This window comes from Podarcis melisellensis (genome assembly GCF_964234715.1).
Source record: "Podarcis melisellensis genome assembly, chromosome: 10".
Classification (NCBI taxonomy): domain Eukaryota; kingdom Metazoa; phylum Chordata; class Lepidosauria; order Squamata; family Lacertidae; genus Podarcis; species Podarcis melisellensis.
The window spans coordinates 18,773,093-18,796,828 of NC_138542.1; the positions used below are offsets into that span (position 1 = coordinate 18,773,093).

The 23,736-nt window shown below is 42.3% G+C and overlaps 1 protein-coding gene and 1 long non-coding RNA gene across 5 annotated transcripts in view; one reads left to right on the top strand and one right to left on the bottom strand.

The window, feature by feature from the left end:
• POT1 (protection of telomeres 1) overlaps positions 1 to 5,232 on the top strand; it is a 64,643-nt gene extending 59,411 nt beyond the window's left edge. For all 3 annotated transcript variants that reach the window (XM_081928845.1, XM_081928846.1, XM_081928847.1), the window contains 3 exons: positions 1,038 to 1,129; positions 3,550 to 3,655; positions 5,048 to 5,232. In XM_081928845.1, coding sequence (XP_081784971.1) covers positions 1,038 to 1,129; positions 3,550 to 3,655; positions 5,048 to 5,157 — 308 coding nt within the window. In that variant the 3' untranslated portion in view covers positions 5,158 to 5,232. The remainder of the gene's footprint in view (positions 1 to 1,037; positions 1,130 to 3,549; positions 3,656 to 5,047) is intronic.
• A 5,121-nt stretch (positions 5,233 to 10,353) lies between these two features.
• On the bottom strand, positions 10,354 to 21,884 carry LOC309379592. Of its 2 annotated transcripts, none has more exons than XR_014172542.1 (3): positions 21,723 to 21,884; positions 20,728 to 20,898; positions 10,354 to 10,712 (listed from the first exon to the last, which is right to left on the bottom strand). It is a non-coding gene; the product is annotated as an uncharacterized lncRNA (long non-coding RNA). The 2 variants fall into 2 exon arrangements; XR_014172543.1 differs by lacking the exon at positions 10,354 to 10,712 and adding an exon at positions 13,789 to 13,850.
• Between the last annotated feature and the right edge of the window lie 1,852 nt (positions 21,885 to 23,736).

The window sequence follows — 23,736 nt, forward strand, 5'->3', positions numbered from 1 at the left end:
TAGAGCTGCGCCCCCATGGAAGTGTGTTATGTGAATTCCCGAATTTCTGGAAGTAAAATAAAGCATGATTAGCTTCATCACAAGCAATAAATGCAGGGGAAGCTGATTTTGATAGTTGATTTATGTAATTATTCACAAATTACCACAAGTTCCATTTAGGGTGGCTTTTGTTCTCGAGAAATGACCTTGATGCTGATTTATGTAAATAAGAACAAATGCTGGTTTCTTTGTTGCATAGCAGTCACCTTTCAAAAGATCTGCATTTGAGCAGGCAAGAGGAGCTCAATTGCTCAGTCTTGCTCCATGCTTTCACTATATTCACTCATATGAATCTTGTCCTAGCAGAAGACATAATAGCGAAACACAACCAGCAGCTTTCTGTTCTCCCGCCCCACTGTAATCTACCTAAGCAACAATAGCAACAAAAATGAAACCAGAATTGTGTGTTAAAACACTAACATGGAACTAGAAAACTTAATTCAGTGGCTGTTCATATCTTCATTGGACTCTGTATTTAAGCTATACAAAATAAATTGGTGGGTTATTTTAATGGGATACATAGCAGAACAGTTCTCTGCAGGGGACCATTCTTCTACCAAGGAATCAGTAGCGCTTTCCCTTTCAGATTTCCTTAGGAATGGAACTGGGCAGAACAAAATGAATCCACAATAACGCTGCCAAGATGTCTACTAGCTATTGGGAAATAACTTACAAAGCCTACACGAAATTAAAATTTTCAATGGATGCAATTGTGTATGTAAATGCTATTGAGCATCTTCCACAGCAGTGTTACTATGTTACGAAGGTGCAGTATAGATCGCTTGTGTGCACATCACTGCGCAATTCACTTCAATAGAGGGAGCGGTTTAGTTGGGAGCCGTTCATTCACACTGGAATCCTCTACAGCAGAAATAAATCAGTGCATGACAGTGGTGTTTTAAGTTTCTGTATTTCACCGATAATATAGTTTTAACTTTTTATTCTTCGCTTATATTGAGTAATCTCTAAACACAACTACTTATTTTCCTCCTGCTTAGCTTTAGGACTTGTGCCCCTTGAATATGTCTTTGTGATGAAGTTTATGCTGGACGATGGAACAGGAACCCTGAATGTGTATCTCATGGATTGCGTAAGAGACCAAAGCATTGTACTCTGAAAATGTTCAGTTTGAATATAAGTGTGTGCTTGTATATGGCTGTTCTCTTAAGCGACATGGAGAGAGGGCAGAGTTGCAGTAGAAGCAGTAAGAACTATGATCTAGTTTAAAAATGATTTAGTTAAGCTCATGTGAAATTGGATGAAAATAGCCACTTTCAGACCTTGATTTTTAGATTAAATACAGCAGCAGCAACAGACATAGCAGGCCCAACATTGAGAGGGCCTGATCCCAATGCTATATGCTGGATACAAGCAGTTGCGCCTGTTGGTGGTCTTGACAGTGGATGACCGCTAACTTTTCTTTGCCCAGATTTGGAACATTTTGGAGCATCTGTCGTTTTAATTCCCCCCCCCCCAGTGTCTCTCTTTGGTGCTATGACATGCCACCATTCTGGAACTACAGTGCAACACACACTGTACTTGATTCCTTATGTATCCTTCTCTCGTCCCCCTTTCTCTTTCTCTTAGTTTCTCTCTCCTCCCTTCCTTTCCAGTTGAAGGAAAGGGCTAGAAAGAGTTCCTTAAAGAATTACTTGCGGAAGCTGCCATGGGATGCAGTGGTGGCCTTTAAAAGACTTGGATGGCTTTAAAAGAGAAATTAGGCAAATTCATGTGGGAAAGGGCTAATGATGGCTACTAGCCATGGTTTCTGTGTTCTGCCTCCGTGGTCACAGGCAGTACAGCCTTCTGAATATCAGCTGCTAGAAGCCACAGGAGAAGAGAGAGTGTCCTTGCGCTCAGTAAACCTACAGGCATTTGGTTGGCTACGATGAGAACAGGATGTTGCGCTAGATAGGTCTATTGCATGATCCAGCAGACTCTTCTTGTGTTAATTTAAAATTCTCGGGGGGAGGGGAGGAATAATAATTTGTGGCCCCTTTCTACTTCGGGACAGTTTGCCCATCACTAGTTAGAATTTAAGAGGGACGCGGGTGGCGCTGTGGGTTAAACCACAGAGCCTAGGATTTGCTAATCAGAAGGTCGGCAGTTCGAATCCCCGCGACGGGGTGAGCTCCTGTTGCTCGGTCCCTGCTCCTGCCAACCTAGCAGTTCGAAAGCACGTCAAAGTGCAAGTAGATAAATAAGTACCGCTCCAGCGGGAAGGTAAACGGCGTTTCCGTGCGCTGCTCTGGTTTGCCAGAAGCAGCTTAGTGATGCTGGCCACATGATCCGGAAACTCTACGCCAGCTCCCTCGTCCAATAAAGCGAGATGAGCGCCGCAACGCCAGAGTCGGTCACGACTGGACCTGATGGTCAGGGGGTCCCTTTACCTTTACCTAGTTAGAATTTAAGCAAAGCCAAATCAGAAACAAGATGAAAAAATGTTCTTGTTCTATAAAAAATGATAGAATGGCAGCCTACCTCCTCACAGACGAATGTGGGAAGCATGTAAAAACTTGTCAGTCTTGACATGTTTGAACAAAAATGTAAAAGTAAGGTTATTACATATACAGTGGTACCTCGGGTTAAGTACTTAATACGTTCCAGAGGTCCGTTCTTAACCTGAAACTGTTCTTAACCTGAAGCACCACTTTAGCTAATGGGGCCTCCTGCTGCCGCCGCCACACAATTTCTGTTCTCATCCTGAAGCAAAGTTCTTAACCCGAGGTACTATTTCTGGGTTAGCGGAGCCTGTAACCTGAAGCGTATGTAACCTGAAGCGTATGTAACCTGAGGTACCACTGTAGATGGACATGAAAATTACGGGGGGAAATGTTTCCCTTTTTTTTTAAACTTACCAGTTCTTTATATGCTGAAGCATTGCAACAAGGTACAGCATTTTAACCTTCAAAAATATTTAGAATCTGAACCCTTCAATTACATAGAAGCTATAAAACAGAGATAATGTGATTACATCTACTCATACCAAATAGCACTAATTGGCACCTGTAATTTCTCTTATTTTTAACTAAGTGTTGGTACATGGGTTTATAGTGCAGTAGATGAGACTACAGAGTATTCTGTGAGTTAACTGCATATTGGTGGTAGAAATTGCTCAACATACACTTGAGACATACATTCATGTTTTATTAAGATCTAGCCTGTACAAATGTGGTAGATTATTTCTATTTTAGCTATGAATTTTAATAAAGCTAAGGTTGGCATGAATTCCTTTGAGAGGGTGAATTTAGATTCACTTATGAGTTGGATTAAAGTGAAGATGTTTTTTAAAAGGTGCTCCTTCTTGTTATACCAGAACGTTAAAAACAGATTTAAATATTAGGCTGCTTATGTGAATAAACAATGCTACTCCCTTCTGTTTTTCTTTATTTGCATTGTGTTAAAAACATGAAGTGTGAAACATGTTTTTGTTACATGTAATTTTCATTTCTTTGCCAAATATCTATTGACTAATTTAATTATATCTGCATCATTTTTCCTGTTCTCCAGGAAGATTTCTTCCAAATTCCAGCTTCTGAAGTCTTGTTCAATAATATTTTTCAAGAGAACATAGAAAGAATCATGAAAAAACTTTGCCCCTCAGACACAAATCTAGGTGAGATAATTATCATAAATTTGGAAGCATGGTTAAAATCTACATAAGTTTATCTTTTTTAATTTTTACACTCTATAGGAAAGAGAATTTCTTTTCCTGCTGTACCAGAAAACTACACCGGTTTGTAGCTCTGTTCTTTTTAAAGATACAGATGTATAATTTCTCCATTGGCTGCAATTGTGGAAACAGAGAATTTGGTACAAAGGATAACTATTCTGTACAGCATGGAACATTTAAACTGTATCCTTAAAGAGCAACCTGGCAATTTAGCAGCACTGAAAGGTGTCTTCAAATGAAGTCACAGATGGTATACTTCAGTGGCCCTTCTGTTCTCTTATATATGCTGAAACCTCATGAAACTATCTATAAAGCCTTAAGGACCTCTGTACATTTGCCAGCCACATTTAGTCCAATTGGTTGCCAGAGTAATTTAAAGTTGCCTTTTCCTGTACAAGAATGTGACTGCCTGTATATACTTCTGAATTAAAACTGTTTGTGTTTGTTGATGACAAATGCTAGCTTCTTGTGCCTGTGTATTACTGAGCCCAGTTTCATTGTATGAGAATATTGTGGATTGTTTTGAGATTTTTTCCTCCCCAATAGAACTTGAGAAATACATTCTGGCCTTCAGAATTTAACTGCGCATAGTGCAAATATCTGATAGACTCAGCAACAACCATGACACTTTATTGATTTTATGCCGAATTTGGGGGGGGGGGGGAGGAGAAATGAGAAAAGTAATATCTGCCATGCTAGCAAACACAGGAACATTGATTTCACTTGGCAGCGGTTCATGTATAAGGGACATTTTTTCGATGCAGAGTGCTTCAAACAGAAGCCCAGCTGAATTTTTCATGACTCACCTAACCAAGTTTTTGTTTCACGTGAAGTAGGATAAGTGCTTTCTTTGGCATCTTAAATATGTATACAGTCGTACCTTGGATCCCAAACGCCTTGTGAGTTCAATGTTTTGGCTCCCGAACGCTGCAAACCTGGAAGTGAGTGTTCCAGCTTGCAAATGTTCTTTGGAACCTGAATGTTGGATATGGCTTCCGATTGGCTGCAGGAGCTTCCTGCAGCCAATCAGAAGCCACCCTTTGGTTTCCAAGCGTTTTGGAAGTCAAATGGACTTCCGGAATGGATTCCGTTCAACTTCCAAGGTGGATTGTAGTGTCTTGGTTAAGACATTGCAGTCCATGGTGCTGTTCCTTTCTGCACTACATGAATACCCTTGTATTATAGCCACACTGTATGCGCCACTGTTTCTGTCCCACTGCTGTGATTCTGATATATGCTTAATGTTTCGAGGTCTATACAAGTTTTGTTTTTTGGGCCACAATTCTTGAATACAGAAAATGCACATTAAGACCAGTCATTTGCTTTTGATTGTAGACGACTTGCCGTGGCTGGACTGTTTTATCAAATCCTACTATGTCACGGATGGAAGAGAGCAGCAAATTTGCTATCGGGTTTTTGACACTACGATTGCTGACGATGTCTGATATCCAGCTACTTGGAATATTTAAGGGTTTGTAATGTTTGTCGATTTCATTTGAATATATAAACGATCCGGGCGATGTTGTAAGGTGTTTGCTTTTTTATTAAATGTGTAAAGAATTACTTTGTTCTGAATCAACATATAACTTAAAATGGATTTTTTTTTTATATACTGTTGTTTGTCATGGAAAATTCACGTAAGTTCTTTGCAGTTCTCCAGGTAACACCCAAGAGTCATAACTCACAATTCCCGCCCCCTCAAAAAAGAGCTTATTAGTTTGTTATCCTCTAGTCTAGCATGACTTTCAGAGTCAAACAAAAGTCCTTAAAGAAACTTAAATGTCCTTAAACTCTTGAGCCAATCCTAAAAGCCACAGTGTGGGGCCATTCTCTAAAATGGCGCAGGCTGTCTTTGATTAGAAAATATTGTTGCAGTGCAATAGTCCATGTGCAAAAAGCTTCGGGTTATGCCACAATACAGATAGGATTTTATTAGCTTCTTATCACTGTTGAAACATACAATACGATGGCATCGCATTCAGACAGATAAGAAAATATCAAGAATATCAGGCACATGCATGCATACAGTACGGTAATAGTATTTGAATCTGGACTATTCTGTACATACAAAATGAGCACAAAATACCTGCCAGCTAAGTGCTGTTTGTGATGGCACTTTCAATTGTGTTTGCCTCTCAGATCATGTTGCACGTGACCCAGGCAGCTAAATTTGGTGTTGGCTACACACTCCAGCTGATCTTCTTTTTTCCTTTGCATAATCTGATTTGGAGACCAGTTTTAGAGCCGTGGAGTTTCAGGCTAGTAAGTCACTGTACTAATTGGCTCTTAGAGTGAAACCAATTGCTCTGGGTTTCTTTATCTGCAGTCCGGTATACATATGCTCATGCAAGACTTTAACACACAAAGTTTTCATCCAGTGGGCAAGAATTGTATTTTATTAAAATGCATTACATGCTGGCAGCTACAACACTGTATTTCAAGCCATGTAAAATATTTAATATAGTCTTCATAGTAAAATTGTCTTGATGCATACCATGTGGCTTATTTTTTTATTATTTTTAGATAATTAAGAATAGATGGTTCTTGCAGTTGTTTGTGGACTTTTTCTATAATGGACATTATTTCTGATCCCCCAAAGCACTTAACTGCAATCTACTAAATATAAGGGCTTTGAGCTTAGTTCTTTGCCTGGGAATGTATGACTGGCAATATTTCTCAAGGCATCTGTTACTCAGCACTGTAAAAGCAATGAGAAATAGGAAAAATTAATCAGTGGGAATTAATTCTTGCAACGGAGGGGTCTTAAAATCTAGCCCTGTTGCAAGCACTTTAATCCCATTGAAATCAATGGGATTTAATGCTCGGATTAGTCAAGGGCCACAATCCCAAACTCCATGCAAGCAGACTGTCCTATTTATTATAGACTATCTGTGCACCTGACTAAACCTAACATTCCTGAAAGTTGGAAGAAAATGGGACAGACCCTCTCTGCATAGAGCTCCGATGTATGTCAGAGCTGCTGTGCGCACAGTGGAATCAGTGGAGTAAAAATCAATTGTGCACAATTTATGTCTGTGGAATCAGGTCCAAAAAGCTCATTTCCAAATATTTATTCCTTTGTACTTGTGCTTAATAGCTTAAGTGGATTTAAGTACAGCAACCGTAGCTTGTCAAGGCAAGCAACCTTCTGTTGCAAACGTTTTGTGTGCCTGCAACATTATTTCCTCTTGTGTTTTATTAAATGGATTATTTAAAAGCATTATTTGGCATACAATTCAGTGTGTTTTGTGTTGACTTTGTTAAACCTTTTCAGATTTATGTTTGTGTAATATAAGATTTGGGTATGTCGGGATGTTCAGTATTGTAAATATGCACGTGTTTAATAAACACTTTTCATTAAAAAAATTATTAATGTCCTTTTTAATGTTCATCTTAGATTTGTAATCTAGTTGCTCTTGGCAAATGAAAATGGACTCCAAAAGGGGAAGTTTATGTAAATGGAAGAAAGTTGGTTCTTTTTCCTCCAGCCTATTGATGTAGAAATGTGTAGATGGGTGGGCTAGTAATATTTCATATTCTTATATGCCAGATAGGGGCTATTTGAGAACTAACTTTGTTCATCAATCCTACTGTCAATCTGCAAATGCCTGTTTTTCCTCTGAATGCATGCACTGGGAAGTGAAAGCCCAGATCACTCCATGTGCCCAGACTTCAATAGGCACTCAAATCCCTGCTCACCCACTATAATCATGCTGTTATCAACACATGTATTAATAACAAGGGGAAGTAGGACATAAAACAGCTTCACACTTGTGAAGAAAACTGGTTTATGGTTTATATTCTGGCATATGGGTTTCTCAAGTGTAGAGACAAAAAAACGCTTCTGCTGCTTAGTATATGCTGTTGGGCCAAATTCAATGTACATACAAAGCCTTATGCGGCTTATGACCCACATATCCAGTGGAATGCCTTCTCCCCCATTTGTGGAGCTCCTTCCCCTTCAAATGTGATCGGTATTGACGCTCATTTTCAGCACAGATTAAAAAACATATATTTTCACCCAGACCTTTTGCTGAGCTCTGCCTCCTTTGCACAAGCTCTTTGCTTTTGTCCCTATATTGAATACTGTTGATTGTGATTTTAACTGGTTTTTTTAAATCTGTGCTGAATATTTTTGTGTTGCTGATGTAAACGACTTTAGTAGACATACTGCCTGAAAGGTCATTATTAGTATTAGTATTTTACAGTGTCCTACACTTCTAATCGACAAGTTCACACAGAGGGCATTACTGACTATATTCCTTGTGGAGCCTGTTGCTTTGGGGCATTCAAAGAAACTTGGCTCTAAGCAAATGCATGCCAACATTTTTCAAAAATACCTAGATAGGCTGATTTGCCTTGGGCTGTAGGAGCTTCATTCAATATTTTTCTTCCGTCATGACAGTGTTCAACTAGGTTTTCAGCTTTTTTAAAAAAGAAAAATGAAGCTTTCCCTCTTTGCCAATTCTCTGCAAACTCTATTTGAATCAATGCCATTTGAACATCTATTTGCATGTAAAGGGGAAGATTGTGTGTTTACATGTCATCTCACTTTAAGACAATCCAGAATCAATGAGTAGCAGTGTAGTAATGTATTCTGAAATGGATTAGTTTAGCAAAAACCACAGCAAAATTGGAGCCAGTAAGGCATTATGGGACAGGATGGAAGGGAGAGAAGGAAGAACACAGTAAAAGAAGGAAAACAGCCACTTGCTCACTTTCCTGGCTGCAGGAAAAAATCTGCACGTAGCCAGTGTTGTACCTTAGTAACAGCCACTTTGGGAGGAGCGTGCAAAGGCCGGGGAGGGGGGAAATTTGGAGAGGAAAGACACTGTTTATTAGGAGACCTGATAAGTAAAAGTAGCATGGCAGTTCTGTACTGTAAAGCAGAGATAGGGAAGCTGTGGACCTCCATTCATCGGATTCCAGTTCCCATCAGCCCCAGCCAACATGGTCAGTGGGCAGGAACTATGGAAGTTATAGTTCAGCAATACCTGGCAGGCCACAGTTTCCCCATCCCTGATGTAAACCCTGCAGGATATAGTTGGATTTACTGACGAGAAAGTATGGCTACAATAGGGTTGCAGGGCCCTGAGTTAAGCAGGCTGGAGATAATCTTAAAAAAATCTAATGTGTTAACGGTGACAACATCAACCATCAATAGGCACATCCTTTGAAGAGCAATGAAAATGATGTTCAGTAAAGGTAAAGGGACCCCTGACCATTAGGTCAAGTCATGACCGATTCTGGGGTTGCGGCGCTCATCTCGCTTTATTGGCCGAGGGAGCCGGCGTAAAGCTTCCGGGACATGTGGCCAGCATGACTAAGCCACTTCTGGTGAACCAGAGCAGCGCACGGAAACGCTGTTTACCTTCCCGCCGGAGCGGTACCTATTTATCTACTTGCACTTGGACGTGCTTTTGAACTGCTAGGTTGGCAGGAGCTGGGACCGAGCAAGGGGAGCTCACCCCATCGTGGGGATTCGAACCGCCGACCTTCTGATCGGCAAATCCTAGGCTCTGTGGTTTAACCCACAGTGCCACCCGCGTCAGTAGACTTTAGTAATTCTCATTTTATAAAAAGTTACACAGTCCTAAAACATTATTGTACGATTTTAAAAAGTTGGAAAATTCCCATTTTTTTTCTGGAGAAAAGGGCGAAAGGTTACCATCCAAAGGCAAAATTTCAAATTTCCTGGATTTTGCAAAATTTCAAATTTTGCACAAGTTCCACCCCTTTACCACTCAACCACATCCCTGGGGACATTTGCTTTTGACGTCTCTTAATGGCATCATGCCTTGCACCAAAATAACACTGTGCCCCTTTACCATGAGTCTTTGGCTTTGGGATGCTGGGAAACTAGGCAGCTTTGGCTAGGAATCCCTTGTGATATGATAAGCATCCTTACCACACCTGAAATTTCCACATGAATAGCAACTAGCTCGCAGTGTGTTTGGTATTGCCAGTTAATAGCAAACTTTCTGACACTTTGACCCCAAAGTTAAAAGCAAAAGCAGTGCTTTTTTTCTGGGGGCTGCAGGGGTACACATACCCCTAAATATTTTATGAATCTTTGTACTTTTGTCCATTTACTGTATTTATTTTCCTCGATTTGAAGTAAAATATGGTGATTTTCTTGACTCAAAAATGAGAGTACACCTAAACATTTTTTTAGAAAAAGAGCACTGAGCAAAAGTATACCTTATCAGCAAATTTCAAGATGTCTGAACAGCTAATATAGCTAATGATGAATTGGGTAATTCAAAATGCAACACTGAGCAGTAGTGTAAAGGAAGAAAAATGCTTATGAAGCCAGAATGGTTCTCTGAATGCACACCTGTATCTGCTTCCGTGTACATCGTCAGTGCCATGTTAAAATAACCACACAGTAAAGGACATTTGATTACGACTACAAATATTATGAACGGCAGCCAGCCTAAATGCAGAGCATTTTCCTTTTGATGGGATTTCGGGCACCAACACATTACCGAAAGCTTAAAGAGCATATTTGTCCTTTTAATACCTGCACATAATTTCATCTAGTGGGCAGCTGGCTTTAATGGGATTTAGACATTTTCATCAGGAAGAGAATTTAGCATCCAGGCCTAAATAACACAAATAATCCACCTGACGTACAGAATGGAACATAAAAGAAGAATCTGAATGCCAAATCACAGTTCCAGAAATGAGAAAAAACCTGTTGCTATTTATTGCCAAGTGATGCTTGCAAGATGGAAGCAGAAGCTGTCTTAGCATCATTTCTCTAGGTGTTTGCCTTGCGTGGAAATTGTAAAATACCGATCCATTGCGAGAGAGATTTCTTTATTTACTTGCGAAGACACAGTGGCAGAGCTGTCGAGCATCGTGATCATTCTGTAAGTCCAATCACATCTTGCCACAGGGAATGCTTTTCAAAAAGATTCTCTCAGTTCTCTGTTTACAGAGCTTCTGGTCTTGACACCTTCACACCTGTAACTCCGAAGCAGCAGGGGAAATTGCTCTAAAGGAAAATATGTATATAACTTCCAGGTTTGTGCTAGATACGGAAACGTCTCAAAAGCTGTATGTGGCGTTTCCCACATAGTCTGCACATCTATCATACAGCCCAAAAAGAATTTTCCCCTTCTACAGAATCCCAGGAATGGTCGTTTGTTAAGGGTGCTGGGAATTATAGCTCTGTGAGAAGAAATTGACAGTTCCCAGGGTTCAGGGGGTGCTTAAAGGTGCTTTAAATGTAAATGTATTGGGAGCAGCTGCCAAGACCACGTAACACCAGTCTTGAAAGACCTACCTTAGCTCCCAGTACATTTCTGAGCACAAGTGCTGGTGCTGACCTTTAAAGCCCTAAATGGCCTCTGCCCACTATACCTGAAGGATCATCTCCACCCCCATCTTTCAGCCCGGACACGGAGGTCCAGCTCCGAGGGCCTTCTGGTGGTTCCCTCACTGTGAGAAGCGAAGCTACAGGGAACCAGGCAGAGGGCCTTCTCAGTAGTGGCACCCGCCCTGTGGACCACCCTCCCATCAGATGTCAAAGAAATAAACAAATATCTGACGTTTAGACGACATCTGGAAGCAGCCCTGTTTAGGGAAGTTTTTAATGACTGATGTTTTAATGTATTTTTAATCTTTTGTTGGAAGCCGCCCAGAGTGGCTGGGGAAACCCAGCCAGATGGACGGGGTATTAACAACAACAACAACAGTTGTTGTTATGTGTACACAGTCATAGTTTGCTCCTGAGTGCAAACTTTTCCTTCAGCAAATTGCCAGTGCGGGCTGTGGTGGGGAGAAGGAAAGGAAACAGAAATCTGAATTGGGACCCTGGCATAGGATGGGGGCGGGCTTTAACTCTTTGCCTTTCCTGTAGTTGCGATCCAGACTGGGCCCTGGGCCTGCAGTTTCCAAATGAGGGGGGAAATTGCCATCAGCTCTAATGGCAAATTTATTCTAATTCAAATGGCAGAGGCAGCAGGGAGGTCAATTTTGGTGACGATGTTCATAGCTCAGTGACAACAAATGGATTCCTTGCAGGACCACAGTGATCGCTCATTGCGGCCTTAGTAGCTTCCTTGGGAAGTACAATACAATGGCTCCTTGTGACATTTCTAGATGTGTCCCATAACAATATGTAATAGAAAGTATCATGTCACTACAACAAAACAAGAAAGACAACAGTTCATTCTGCATACATCAACATTTGTTGTTGTTTAGTCCTGTCCGACTCTTCATGACCCCATGGACCAGAGCACGCCAGGCACTCCTGTCTTCCACTGCCTCCCGCAGTTTGGTCAAACTCATGCTGGTAGCTTCGAGAACACTATCCAGCCATCTCGTCCTCTGTCGTCCCCTTCTCCTTGTGCTCTCCATCTTTCCCAGCATCAGGGTCTTTTCCAGGAGTCTTCTCTTCTCATGAGGTGGCCAAAGTATTGGAGCCTCAGCTTCACGATCTGTCCTTCCAGTGAGCACTCAGGGCTGATTTCCTTCAGAATGGAGAGGTTTGATCTTCTTGCAGCCCATAGGACTCTCAAGAGTCTCCTCCAGCACCATAATTCAAAAGCATCAATTCTTCGGTGATCAGCCTTCTTTATGGTCCAACTCTCACTTCCATACATCACTACTGGACATCAACATTTAAGTGAGCTCAAAGCTCACCAGTAGGTCAGGTAAACATAACTATAATAACTTCACATCCAAAAGTAGCCCCAAAGCTCTTTTGGCCTGGAACTATTTGGTGTAAAAGTAATCTCTGCATATAAGCTTCCAAACCCACACAGCCATGTTGGACTATAAAGGAGCACATTAATCATACTTCATGTTGGCTGGAATCCAAAGAGCTACCATAGATTCACATGAGGGTCCTCCAGCTCTGTAGAATTGCTTTAATAGCCCACCACTGTGCCACATTGCAAACTTGTTTTTGAAATTCTCAGTTTCAAAAGCAGCTTGCCAAAGGATACTGTTCAGGAAAAGCAAGATGTAAAGCTCCTTTTGGGCTTGCATAACTAGTTTCATGGTTTTTGGATCCTGGCAACTGACTCCAGTGAGTCTGGACTGAAAGTTCTCATTCAAATCCTCAGAGAAATGCGGAAAAAACTTCTAATCAGAGATTTCCTGTGCTTTATAAGATGCAATCAATTAGGCAGCCTTGGAAGTGAACAGTCACTTCACCTTGAGTATCGACACACACACAAGTAACTGAAAATTGAGGGATGGCATAATATTTACATAAGCAATCATCTGAAATGTAAATGAAAGGTAAGCACTTCTATCAAAAAATGGCTGCTTGAAAACGAATCATTCTTTTCATATGCTACCCCAATATATGTTGGCACTCAAACTCTGCTGAGAATGTTAAAAGTCCATCAAATTCCTCAGTTGCCTCGCTGAAAAATTCATTTCAAAGGCAGTGGAAGAAACAACAAGGGAGGTCATCTCTCTTAGACCTGGGCCTTACCAACAGGAAGGAGATTTTTTATGAAATGAAAGTACAGTAGTACCTTGGTCTAAGAACAGCTTAGTTTATGAACAACTTGGATTAAGAACGCTGCAAACCTGGAAGTAGGTGTTTTGGTTTGCGGCCTTTGCCTTGGAATAAGAACATGTTCCGCTTCCTGCTGAGTGTGTTCCATTTGTAAATTGAGTCCCCTGCTGCTATGGGAAAGCACGCCTTGGTTTAAGAATGCTTTGGTTTAAGAACAGACTTCTGGAATGGATTAAGTTCATAAACCAAGGTACCACTATACAAGGAACCTTCGGAGGAAGTGTTCATGTCCTCTTGGGTTTCATTATACAGAGTTAAAGGATAGCTGAGTATAGTTGGACGTGCACTTTGGCATTTACAGATGAACTGAGATATAAGAAATGGAAGAAAGAAGGAAAAGTATACAGGAGTAGCCAACAGTTGCAGGGAGAAGGTCAGGTGGGCCAAATCTCAGAATGAACCCAAGCTTGCAAGAGAGGTTGAAAATAATAAGAAAAAGTTTCTTTGGCTATGTTGAAAGCAAGAGGAAGATCGAGCGAGTAGTAGGTCCCTTGCATGGAGAAGATAGAGAAATGCCATTGGATGACAGAGAAAAGGCAGAACTGCTCAACGCCGACTTTGCCTCTGTCTTCACCCCAAAGAAAAGCAGTGCTCAACCTGTTGATAATAGAAATGAATGATGCAAGGAGGGTGCTAAAACCAAAGCTAGAAAAGGGATGGTAAGGGGACACATAACTACTTTAAATGAATTCAAATCTCCAGGACCTGATGAGCTGCACCCAAACCCAGAAAGATGGGCGGGGTATAAATAATAACATTATTATTAAAATTATTGTTATTAAAATAGATCTGGTGCAGGCCTTCAAACTAGCAGAAACTACTGTCAAACAAAGAAGTTACTTTTACTTGTGTTAATTATCCACTGGTCAAATAAAGTTCCCTCCATCTTTCAAAATAATGAAGTACTGGTATTTAAGTAGAAGTACATAAAAAGCCTTTTAGGAAGTGTAGGAGCCAAGTTGTGGGATAATTCCTTCAAATCAAAACGTAAGTAAGGTAAGCTTTCACATTCCACAGATGACAATCAACAGAATGTTAGCCTAATTTAAAGCTTTGATGTTCAGTAGCAAAATTAAAGAGACTCCTGTTTATGCTATCCAACAAGTGACAGTTTGGACTAAAGGAGCTTTTGTCTCGGAACCTCTGTCTATAATCTTTGTGCAGAAGAGGGCGACCATGGTGATCAAGGGTCTGGAAACCAAGCCTGATGAGGAATGGTTGAAGGACTTGGGTATGTTTTGCCTGGTAAAGAGGAGACATGATAGCCGTCTTCAAGTATCTGGAGGATTGTCACATGGAAGATGGCGCAAGCTTGTTTTCTCCTATACTAGAGCCTAGGACTCAAACCAAATGATTCAAGTTACAAAAAAGGAGGTTCTGACTAAACATCAGGAATAACCTGCCGACAGTAAGAACTGTTCAACATTGGAACAGAAAAGAGGTGATGGACTCTCCTTCCTTAGAGGTTTTTAAGCAGAGGTTGGCTGGCCATCTGTTGCGTGTAATCTTGTTGAGATTCCTGCATTGTAGGGGGTGGACTAAATGCTCCTCAAGGTCCCTCCCAAGTCTACATTCCTGTGATTTTATGATTCTGTGCTACTAACATATGTGCCTTTCCCTGCCCACGCCTCTCTGCAAATGGTCTACTTTCATTTTTGTGGTTGTTGGCAAGCGATTCCACTTCCAGCAGAAATCAGCGGCCACAACCCAGCACACATGGACAATCTGGGAGCAACAAACAGAGGGAAGCAATTTTGATAAGAAAATATAGGTCATGCTCATGTTGTCTGGTGGTTGTTAGGGGCAACAGAAATGAAGATGAAGACAATCACGTTGATAGGTGACTTCTTAATATATATAAAATGCTTTTTCTTTGCCGGCCCCATTGTTGAAGCCAATGTAAATAGGTTTTTTATTTCAGGGCAATTTCATTTTCCTGCTACATCTGAGCGCCAGTCTAAATTGTCTTCAAAACCCTCTTTAAAGCTCAATTGGCTTCTCTATTGAGCATATTGAATGTTGTGGGAAAACATCAGAAATGTGTTAGCGCTAAAAGTGTTTTTAAGCTAGAAATATGTCTCTCTCACTCACTCGTGCTTTCTCTGCTTTTCCCTGAGCACCAAATGTTATATGGAAGCAAATGCTATTTATTATCTACATACAAATAACTCCGATATCATTCTACAATTTAAAGCCTTTACCGGCTGAGGAAAAAAGTGTTATGGCCTTGTGGAACAGATTCATGCTCAGTTTTTGCTGTTGTAAAATTATATTTATGTACAGTGCCTGACATGGCGTTGTTTTTCTGCGAGGGCTGCAGTAAGTCACTGAGTTTTATGAGAAATGCACTATAGCAATGTTTTGATTTTGTTTATATATTTATTTACTTCCTTTTGCATTTTGGTTTAAAAAGAAAAATGCCAGTCTGCGGAGCAAGCCAAAATATTTTCCCCTGTTGTGGAAAAATCAGTGAGGCTGGTACACAGAAAAGGGGGAGAAAAATCTTCCTTGCTAACCGTACTGACTTTTGCTCTCTATGTCAGTCCACTCATGATAATAAACATGTTTGTTTCCGAGACAGTTCTGTTACAGAACAGAGAGGACAAAATGGCATGCTTCATAGTAATTTTACCACATCAAATTGTCTGTCAGCCTTGTGACTGTAAGATGATGAATGGGACCACGATGGGAAATGATCACTTAGGTTTTGGAGCAAATTGGACTGCATGAGGTGGTAGACAGACAACACAATCTCAGGGATGTGCTGAGTTCAGCAGAGCTTACTTTCATGGTGTAACAGAGTAATCCTACAAGGCTGGAGTAAAGAGCAGTTGTGATGGGCAAATTGCCCAATCCAAAGCCCTGTAGGGCTTGGCCTCTTAGGCCGGCCCATGCAGAGCTTGGCTGAGGCCTGGGGCAAGAGTCTTGTTGGAATAAAATTATAAACTCAATCTGAAAAGCAGCCAGTCCCTGGAGACCCATGCCTGGCCGGCTCAGCCCTCCAAAGCCTATGGCAAGTGTACTTGGCTGCTCCCCAGCTCTGCTGGTACGAACATAGTATAGCACAGGGACACGGGTGACGCTGTGGTCTAAACCACTGAGCCTCTTGGGCTTGCCGATTGGAAGGTTGACGGTTCGAATTCCTGCGACGGGGTGAGCTCCCGTTCCTCTGTCCCAGCTCCTGCCAACCTAGCAATTTGAAAGCACGCCAGTGCAAGTAGATAAATAGGTACTGCTGTGGCAGGAAGATAAACAGTGCTTCCATGCGCTCTGATTTCTGTCACAGTGTCCCATTGCACCAGAAGCGCTTTAGTCATGCTGGCCACATGACCCGGAAAGCTGTCTGTGGACAAACACCAACTCCCTCGGCCTGAAAGCGAGATGAGCACTGCAACCCCATAGTTGCCTTTGACTGGACTTAACCATCCTGGGGTCCTTTAACTTTACCTTTAGTATAGCACAGTATAGGCTGTATCTATCCCTACACCCAACATTATCAGTGAAGAGGAAAAATAAGCACACCCATCTCAGGCCCAGTGTACTTTCCACCCTGTCATTTCTCTGTTGAAAATAGGGGTACCCTTTTCCATTATTATTATTATTATTATTATTATTATTATTATTATTATTATTATTATATTCCACCCATCTGACCTGGTTGGCCCAGCCACTCTGGATGGCTTCCAACATATAGAAAAACATTAAGCACTAAACATTAAAAAGCTTCCTAGCAGAGAGGAATGGCAAACCAAGCTGTTGGCCTATGCTGAAATGGCAACGCTGACCAGAAAGCTCAGGGACCAAGAAGACAAGAAATTCTAGAAAGTATCGGGAAAGTTTATAATTTATGAAGGAGACCACTGTAAGCAGTTGAAAATATTAGCAGGGTTTTAATCTCACTTGTAAATGTAACAAATACTAAGGACAATATGGAGAGATATAAAATATAGATTACGAAATAATATGCAGTTGGAAATGTTGACAATAAGAGCCATGGAAGGGGTTGGGGGGAAGTCTTGAGATTCAGAGTAATCTCTTTATATGCATATGTATTCGGTATGGTTATAAATTTATATTTGTAAAATCAAATTAAAATGTTTTTTTTGAAAAGCTTCCCTACACAGAGCTGCCTTCAGATGTCTTCTAAAGGTTGTGAAGTTACTTATCTCCTTGGCTCACAGGTTGCATAACTCCATGCACTCCAACATTTCTCAGATGAAAATAGGAACTTCCTAAGGGACGCGGGTGGCACTGTGGGTTAAACCACAGAGCCCACGACTTGCCGATCAGAAGGTCAGCGGTTCGAATCCCTGTGTCAAGGTGAGCTCCCATTCCTCGGTTCCTGCTCCTGCCAACCTAGCAATTCGAAAGCACGTCAAAGTGCAAGTAGATAAATAGATACCGCTCCGGCGGGAAGCTAACCGACGTTTCCGTGCACTGCTCTGGTTCGCCAGAAGCAGCTTAGTCATACTAGCCACATGACCCGGAAGCTGTATGCCGGTTCCCTCGGCCAATAAAGCGAGATAAGTGCCGCAATCCCAGAGTCGGTCACGAATGGACCTAACTTTTAAGGGAAAGTGGGAGCTTCCAGGATCAAATCAGAAACCGGGACAGCTTCTGTAAATCCAGGACTGCCCCTGGAAAGTAAGGGCCCTGGGAGAGTCTGTCCTGTTCACATGAAATGCTTGAGCTTTAAGGTGTATTTTCTCTTGCTCATGGGGAATGGGATGGGCAGCTTTGGGGGTTTTCATGGGGGGGTGTGTGTTGGGAGTAGGATGGGTTTGGATCCCAGAAATCTGAAACCTCCCCTGATCCACCCAGGAATGCCTTACCCACAACAGTGGGCCTTGCCGCAGAAACCAGAAGGCTTCTGAAACCAGGGAGGTCTCTGGGGACGTTCTGTTCCCTGAGGGACTGTAGGATTGTGCTGGAAATGTACACACAATTGCAGCCTCAAGTAGTAAAATGTTGAGCCTTATCAGCTCAGTCTACAGCTAGGTGCCTATTAGAATGCCTAAACAGGAATTCTGAGAGCAAATTTGTGTTTTCTGTTGAAAGGCAGAGACCTGCACACATCGACTTACTGCCTCCTTTCCCTTGGGGTAAGCATTTGAATGAAATCCACCACCCAAAAGAGGTAAGAAATTGCTAAAGCTACAATAGAGGAGAAAGCCTATCCAAGCTAACATTTTGTCTTGACAATTTTTAGGTGAGATCCCACTCAATTTGTTCCGCTTCTCTTCCCCGAAATGAAAACGAAGTTAAAAGTTTTCCTGTGAGGAATTTATTCCATCAGAAGTGGCGGTGCGAATTGTCCGTGTGTTTCCATTGTCTCAAACTATATAAATCTGATTTACTTTCAAACATCCCTCTCTACACCGTTCCACTTTAAAACCAGACATAAAATAACTGGAGCCAGCTGGGATTACAGTGGCATAAAGCAGGTGCTGTCTTCCGCCACAAACCTTCCTTTTTCTTTCTTTTTTATTCCTTCTCTATTAAGAGTCTGCACTAAATGAATATTTATCTGGCTGAGACTGGGTGAATATTGATGGTTCATATGCAGCAGCAAGCCCAGAATACACGTAGGAATGATTGAAAAGACACCCTCCAGAAAGGTTGAGTGAACATAAGAATCTAGCTTTGCAGGAGGGACTGGCGCTGCATTTTCACTTACACTCTCAACTGCAGAGGTCAGTCAAAAAGACAAGAGGTGGTAAGGGCAGCCCCACTGGAGAAGGAAAGCAACTTAACTGTTTGGGGGATAAAGGGTGTGGCACTAGAGGGGGTCCTAAGCAGGGAGGAAGCAAGGATGAGGAGGAAGTAGCAGAAAAAATTAAAGACTAGAGAGCTAGGCTATGGCACACTGGCTAAGAACACAGTGTGAAGACCGGGTCAAATATATGTTGGAAATGTAAAGAAAAAGAAAGTACTATGTATCATATGTGGTGGGAATGTAGAGAAGTTAAAAAAAAGGGAAATGATATACAATGAATTGGAAAAAAAAAGTTTCAAATGACATTTGTAAAGAAACCAGAAGCATTTTTGTTAGGGATTTTAGGACGAGACCCGCCAAGAAAAATAAAGAATCGATTTATGTCTGCTACAACAGTGGCAACCTAAACAGCATCTTAAAAAGCAGAGACATCACCTTGCCAACAAAAGTCCATATACGGTAGTTAAAGCTATGGTTTTCCCAGTAGTGATGTATGGAAGTGAGAGCTGGACCATAAAGAAGGCTGATAGCCGAAAAATTGATGCTTCTGAATTATGGTGCTGGAGGAGACTCTTGAGAGTCCCATGGACTGCAAGAAGATCAAACCTTTCCATTCTTAAGGAAATCAGCCCTGAGTGCTCACTGGAAGGACAGATCGTGAAGCTGAAGCTTCAATACTATGGCCACCTCATGAGAAGAGAAGACTCCCTGGAAAAGACCCTGATGCTGGGAAAGATTGAGGGTGCAAGGAGAAGGGGACGACAGAGGACGAGATGGTTGGACAATGTTTTCGAAGCTGCCAACATGAGCTTGACCAAACTGCGGGAGGCAGTGGAAGACAGGAGTGCCTGGCGTGCTCTGGTCCATGGGGTCACAAAGAGTCAGACACGACTAAACAACTAAACAACAACAACACAACAGCGGCAAGAGTCTTGTTAGCACAAGGATGGAAGAAGGAGGAAATCCCAAAGAAAGAACAATGGCAAGAAAAACTGATGAGTTATGCAGAGTTGGCAAAGTTGACATAAACTACATGAGAAGGACAATCGTGACTTCAAGGAAGATTGGGAACTTTTTACAAACTACTTAAAAAAACAACAAAATGACTTGGACTCCTTGGTAGGTTTTGAATAAACATCCACAAATTTATTAATAAAATACATGACAGATAAGGTAATGATGTGTACAATTTTTAACATGCAGAGAATAATATGTGCAAATAAATCAGAGAGGGGAGCTGAGAAAAGTCTTTGGTGGGGGAGGAGAGGGAGGGACGGGGGGGGAATAAAAAGGGAGGGTAGGGATTTAAGATGGGGCATTAGCTGAAGGTGGAAGGCCTTTGGCTACAAAAGGCGGATAAGCATGTAACCAGTATGTCTGTATGTATGCAATAGGTTAAAGAGAATGGCTGTATACAGTGGCGTAGCGTGGGTTGTCAGCACCCGGGGCAAGGCAAGTAATTTGCGCCCCCTAACCCATGGATTTGCGCCCCCTAACCCTAACCCCCAGATGTTGCGCCCGGTGCGGCCGGCCCCCCCGCACCCCCCACACTACGCCACTGGCTGTATATACTGACGGATGAAGAGAAAGGATTCAGAGTAACAGAAAGGATAAACCAGAAAATATACGGTAGATGATTTCCTGCTCAGATTAGTAGTGAGAGGACAAAAAGCACTAGCAGAAGCTACACACTACAACACACAAGACTAGTATGCATTCAACAACAACAGATTAATGAAATATTAAATATTCACATACCTTCTTTAGCAAACGGTTAGCCACCTGTTTGGATTCACAGCAAAGAAGAGTGGTTTGTTTGTTTGTTTTTGTCCATCACACATGCAGACCCAAAATAGACCAACAGAAATGTGCACAGATTTCTCTACAGGAAATACTGGATATTCATTATCTGTCCGTCAGCAACCAGATCTAGCAGGAATTGAAACACAGACCCATAGAAATGTAGTTAGGAATGCAATCCTATGCACCATACTCAAAGGAAAGCAAGCATTAGGTGCAGATTCCCTTTTTCCATCTTAAAAATAAGGGGCAGGGGAAGGTTGTCCTGTGTGGCTAATGTTGCTATAAGATGTCTGATGCACATTTACATGGGAGTCAGCCCCACTGAATGTAACGAGACTTATTTCTGAGTAAGCAGGCATAGGGTGGCATGGGCAGTGTTTTAACAAAAATGCTGTTAAAATCCACTTCTTGCCATTTAATCGAGCAGCTGCTTATGGAAAGCATCTGTCTTCTGCTCTTTAAAATTCCCCAAAAGGAGCCTCAGCCTTCGGTTTTGAGCATGAGGAAGTTTCAGCTGAGTGAGAGAGAGAGAGAGAGAGAGAGAGAGAGAGAACAGGAATTGAGCAAGGGAACAGTGGTCCCATGGTGGTTATTCGTGGCCCAGCCTGCCCTGACCACCTCTCTCATCTCCTTAAGACACTGTTACAGCTGCCACATGTTACCTTTTGGGGGAATGTTGTGGGTGGCTGGAGAGGATATATTGATTAAATATTATCCTTCCTAACTCACGCTAGTGAGTGTATCCTTCCTAACACACGCTAGCTGAGTACATTTCCCCCCTTTTACACAGCAGGAAGCTAGTTGCAGATTTGTTAGAATCTCTTTACTTAAGCAATCCAATCTGGCTTTGTTCAGATTGGGTTTGGTTCCTGGCAAGTCCCCTTTTATCCCTCCTAAAGAGAATAAAGACACAGGAAGCTTCTTTTAAAAGTAATAAGAAGTTTACTCACATTCAGTTCACAGTTGGGTCCCTGAAGGCGTTCTTCAGTTTAGAGTTACAGAAGAAGGTTTGAGTTCATCCCATATGGGAATGAGCCCGTGTCCTGGTGGCTGAGAGCCAGCAGACAACAAAATACACCTGCATCAAGAGAGCATGGCATCTCAAGGAAGAAGAGTCAAGAAGGTGATGGCTGCGTGACTGGCCCTTTTGTTAGGTCTGGAAGGGCCACGCCCACCTGCCTGGTCACATGCAAAGGAAGGATGCTTCCAGAGCAGGTGTAACAGGAAGTTCAACTGGCTGGACCAACATTCCCGTGCATGTCCACTCTAGGCAAACAGGAAATGTTGTATTTGACTGCTTATATTACATCCCACACATTTTTGGCCCTCTCCTTTCATGTTAAGTTATTCTTTGAGACTTACAAGGCTGTGCTCTCCATTGCACAACAGTTCAGCTGCTTGAGACACACTTGCACAGACCACACAGCTGATCTATAGGAGATAAAGGCATCAGGACCCAAGATTCAGGGCTTGGATTCCCCCAGGCCCAACTCTTAATGAAGACCCTACTAGAAGCTTGGCAGGCAAAGCCGGTGCTTGCTGGCCACTGAGCTACTTTCCCTCCCCCCTTTCCATTGTTAGTAATTATGGCCCTATCCTGCCAACATCCTCTGGCAGGTAGCAGGTAGGGTTGTCGAGTCCCATCAAATGAAAATTTCTGCCAGGGGTGGTTTTTCCCATCGCTTAAGCCGCTGTGATTTGGGGAACTGGGGAAATCCTGTTTCTGTGCCACAGTAGCAATCAAAGAAACGGGCCACACATTCAAAAATCGCCTCCGATCCCTTAGTGACAGGCAGAGCCTGTGGGCTTGCAAGGACCAAGCAACCCTGTGTCTGTGCTTCAGAATTTATTGTGTTGCTCAGTCGTTCTTTATATTTTCCCTTCATAGCTCTTATCACGCTTGCTGCCCAACCAGCCAGCAGAGCAGCTGTAATTGTGGGAAAGAGGTGGAAAATGTCATCTCCTAAATCAAAAATCCTATGACAATTGAGTAATGGACGAGTTGTTCCTCCGAGGCAGTTAATTCCTGGGAAATAATGTAGTAGAAATTCTGTGGTTGTACAACAGCTTTCATACTCTCCCGAGGCACTTCTGAAAGGGCCTCTCTCTGTGAACACGCCTGATCAACAACCATGTTTAGTGAGAATATGCGTAGCATTACAGCACTGAGTGGAGCAAGAAGACATTATCTCTCTTGCTTATGCCAATATGTGTTATGGTACTCCAATTGAGAACTATACTAGAAGTGATGTTAATTGTGTGCAAGCAATTAACACACACATTTTTGAAGGCTAAATATCTGCCATGAAGGGGCAGGCAGGGCTCCAAGCAAGACCAGGAGCATAGGGGGAGGGAAGGCAACCCTTTTCTGATGCTGATGAAAACCTCCTGACACCACAAAGCTGTTCTTAGACCTGGGAGAAAGGCTTTCAATGGGTCTAGTGAGAGCTTCCACCCTGGAGGTAAATTTTGGGGTGAATTTCATGTCCTGATCCCCTGGACTACCTGGCAGACAGACAGTGTGCTGAGGTGAAATTCAGAGGCCAATCCACACAAAGTCCAAAGATCAGGAAACACAGTCTGTCTGGGGTCTGTCCAAGTAAGCCAAGATAGAAGTTCAGCAGTCAGGATACAGTCCGGAGTCAATCCCGAAATAGAAACCCAAGAAGGAGAATCCCTGGTGACGTCCGTCAATGTGGGCAGTTGAGCAGACCCACCACCTCAGCTCTGTTGCCTTCTGATGCTATGCCTGCTGATTGGTGCATCTGGCCTGGTTGGGCAGGTGACCCTCACCTGCTTTCAGCTTGCTGCAGCTGAGGAATCACATGTCTCCTTCCCCACCTGGCCAGCTAGTGAACTAGGCTGCAGGTCCTAGCTTGCCTCTGCTTCCTGGAGTGCCCACCCACTGTTCCCTATGTCTTAGGACCCGCCATGTTAATGGGGATGGGGGCCTCTCTGGTTCTG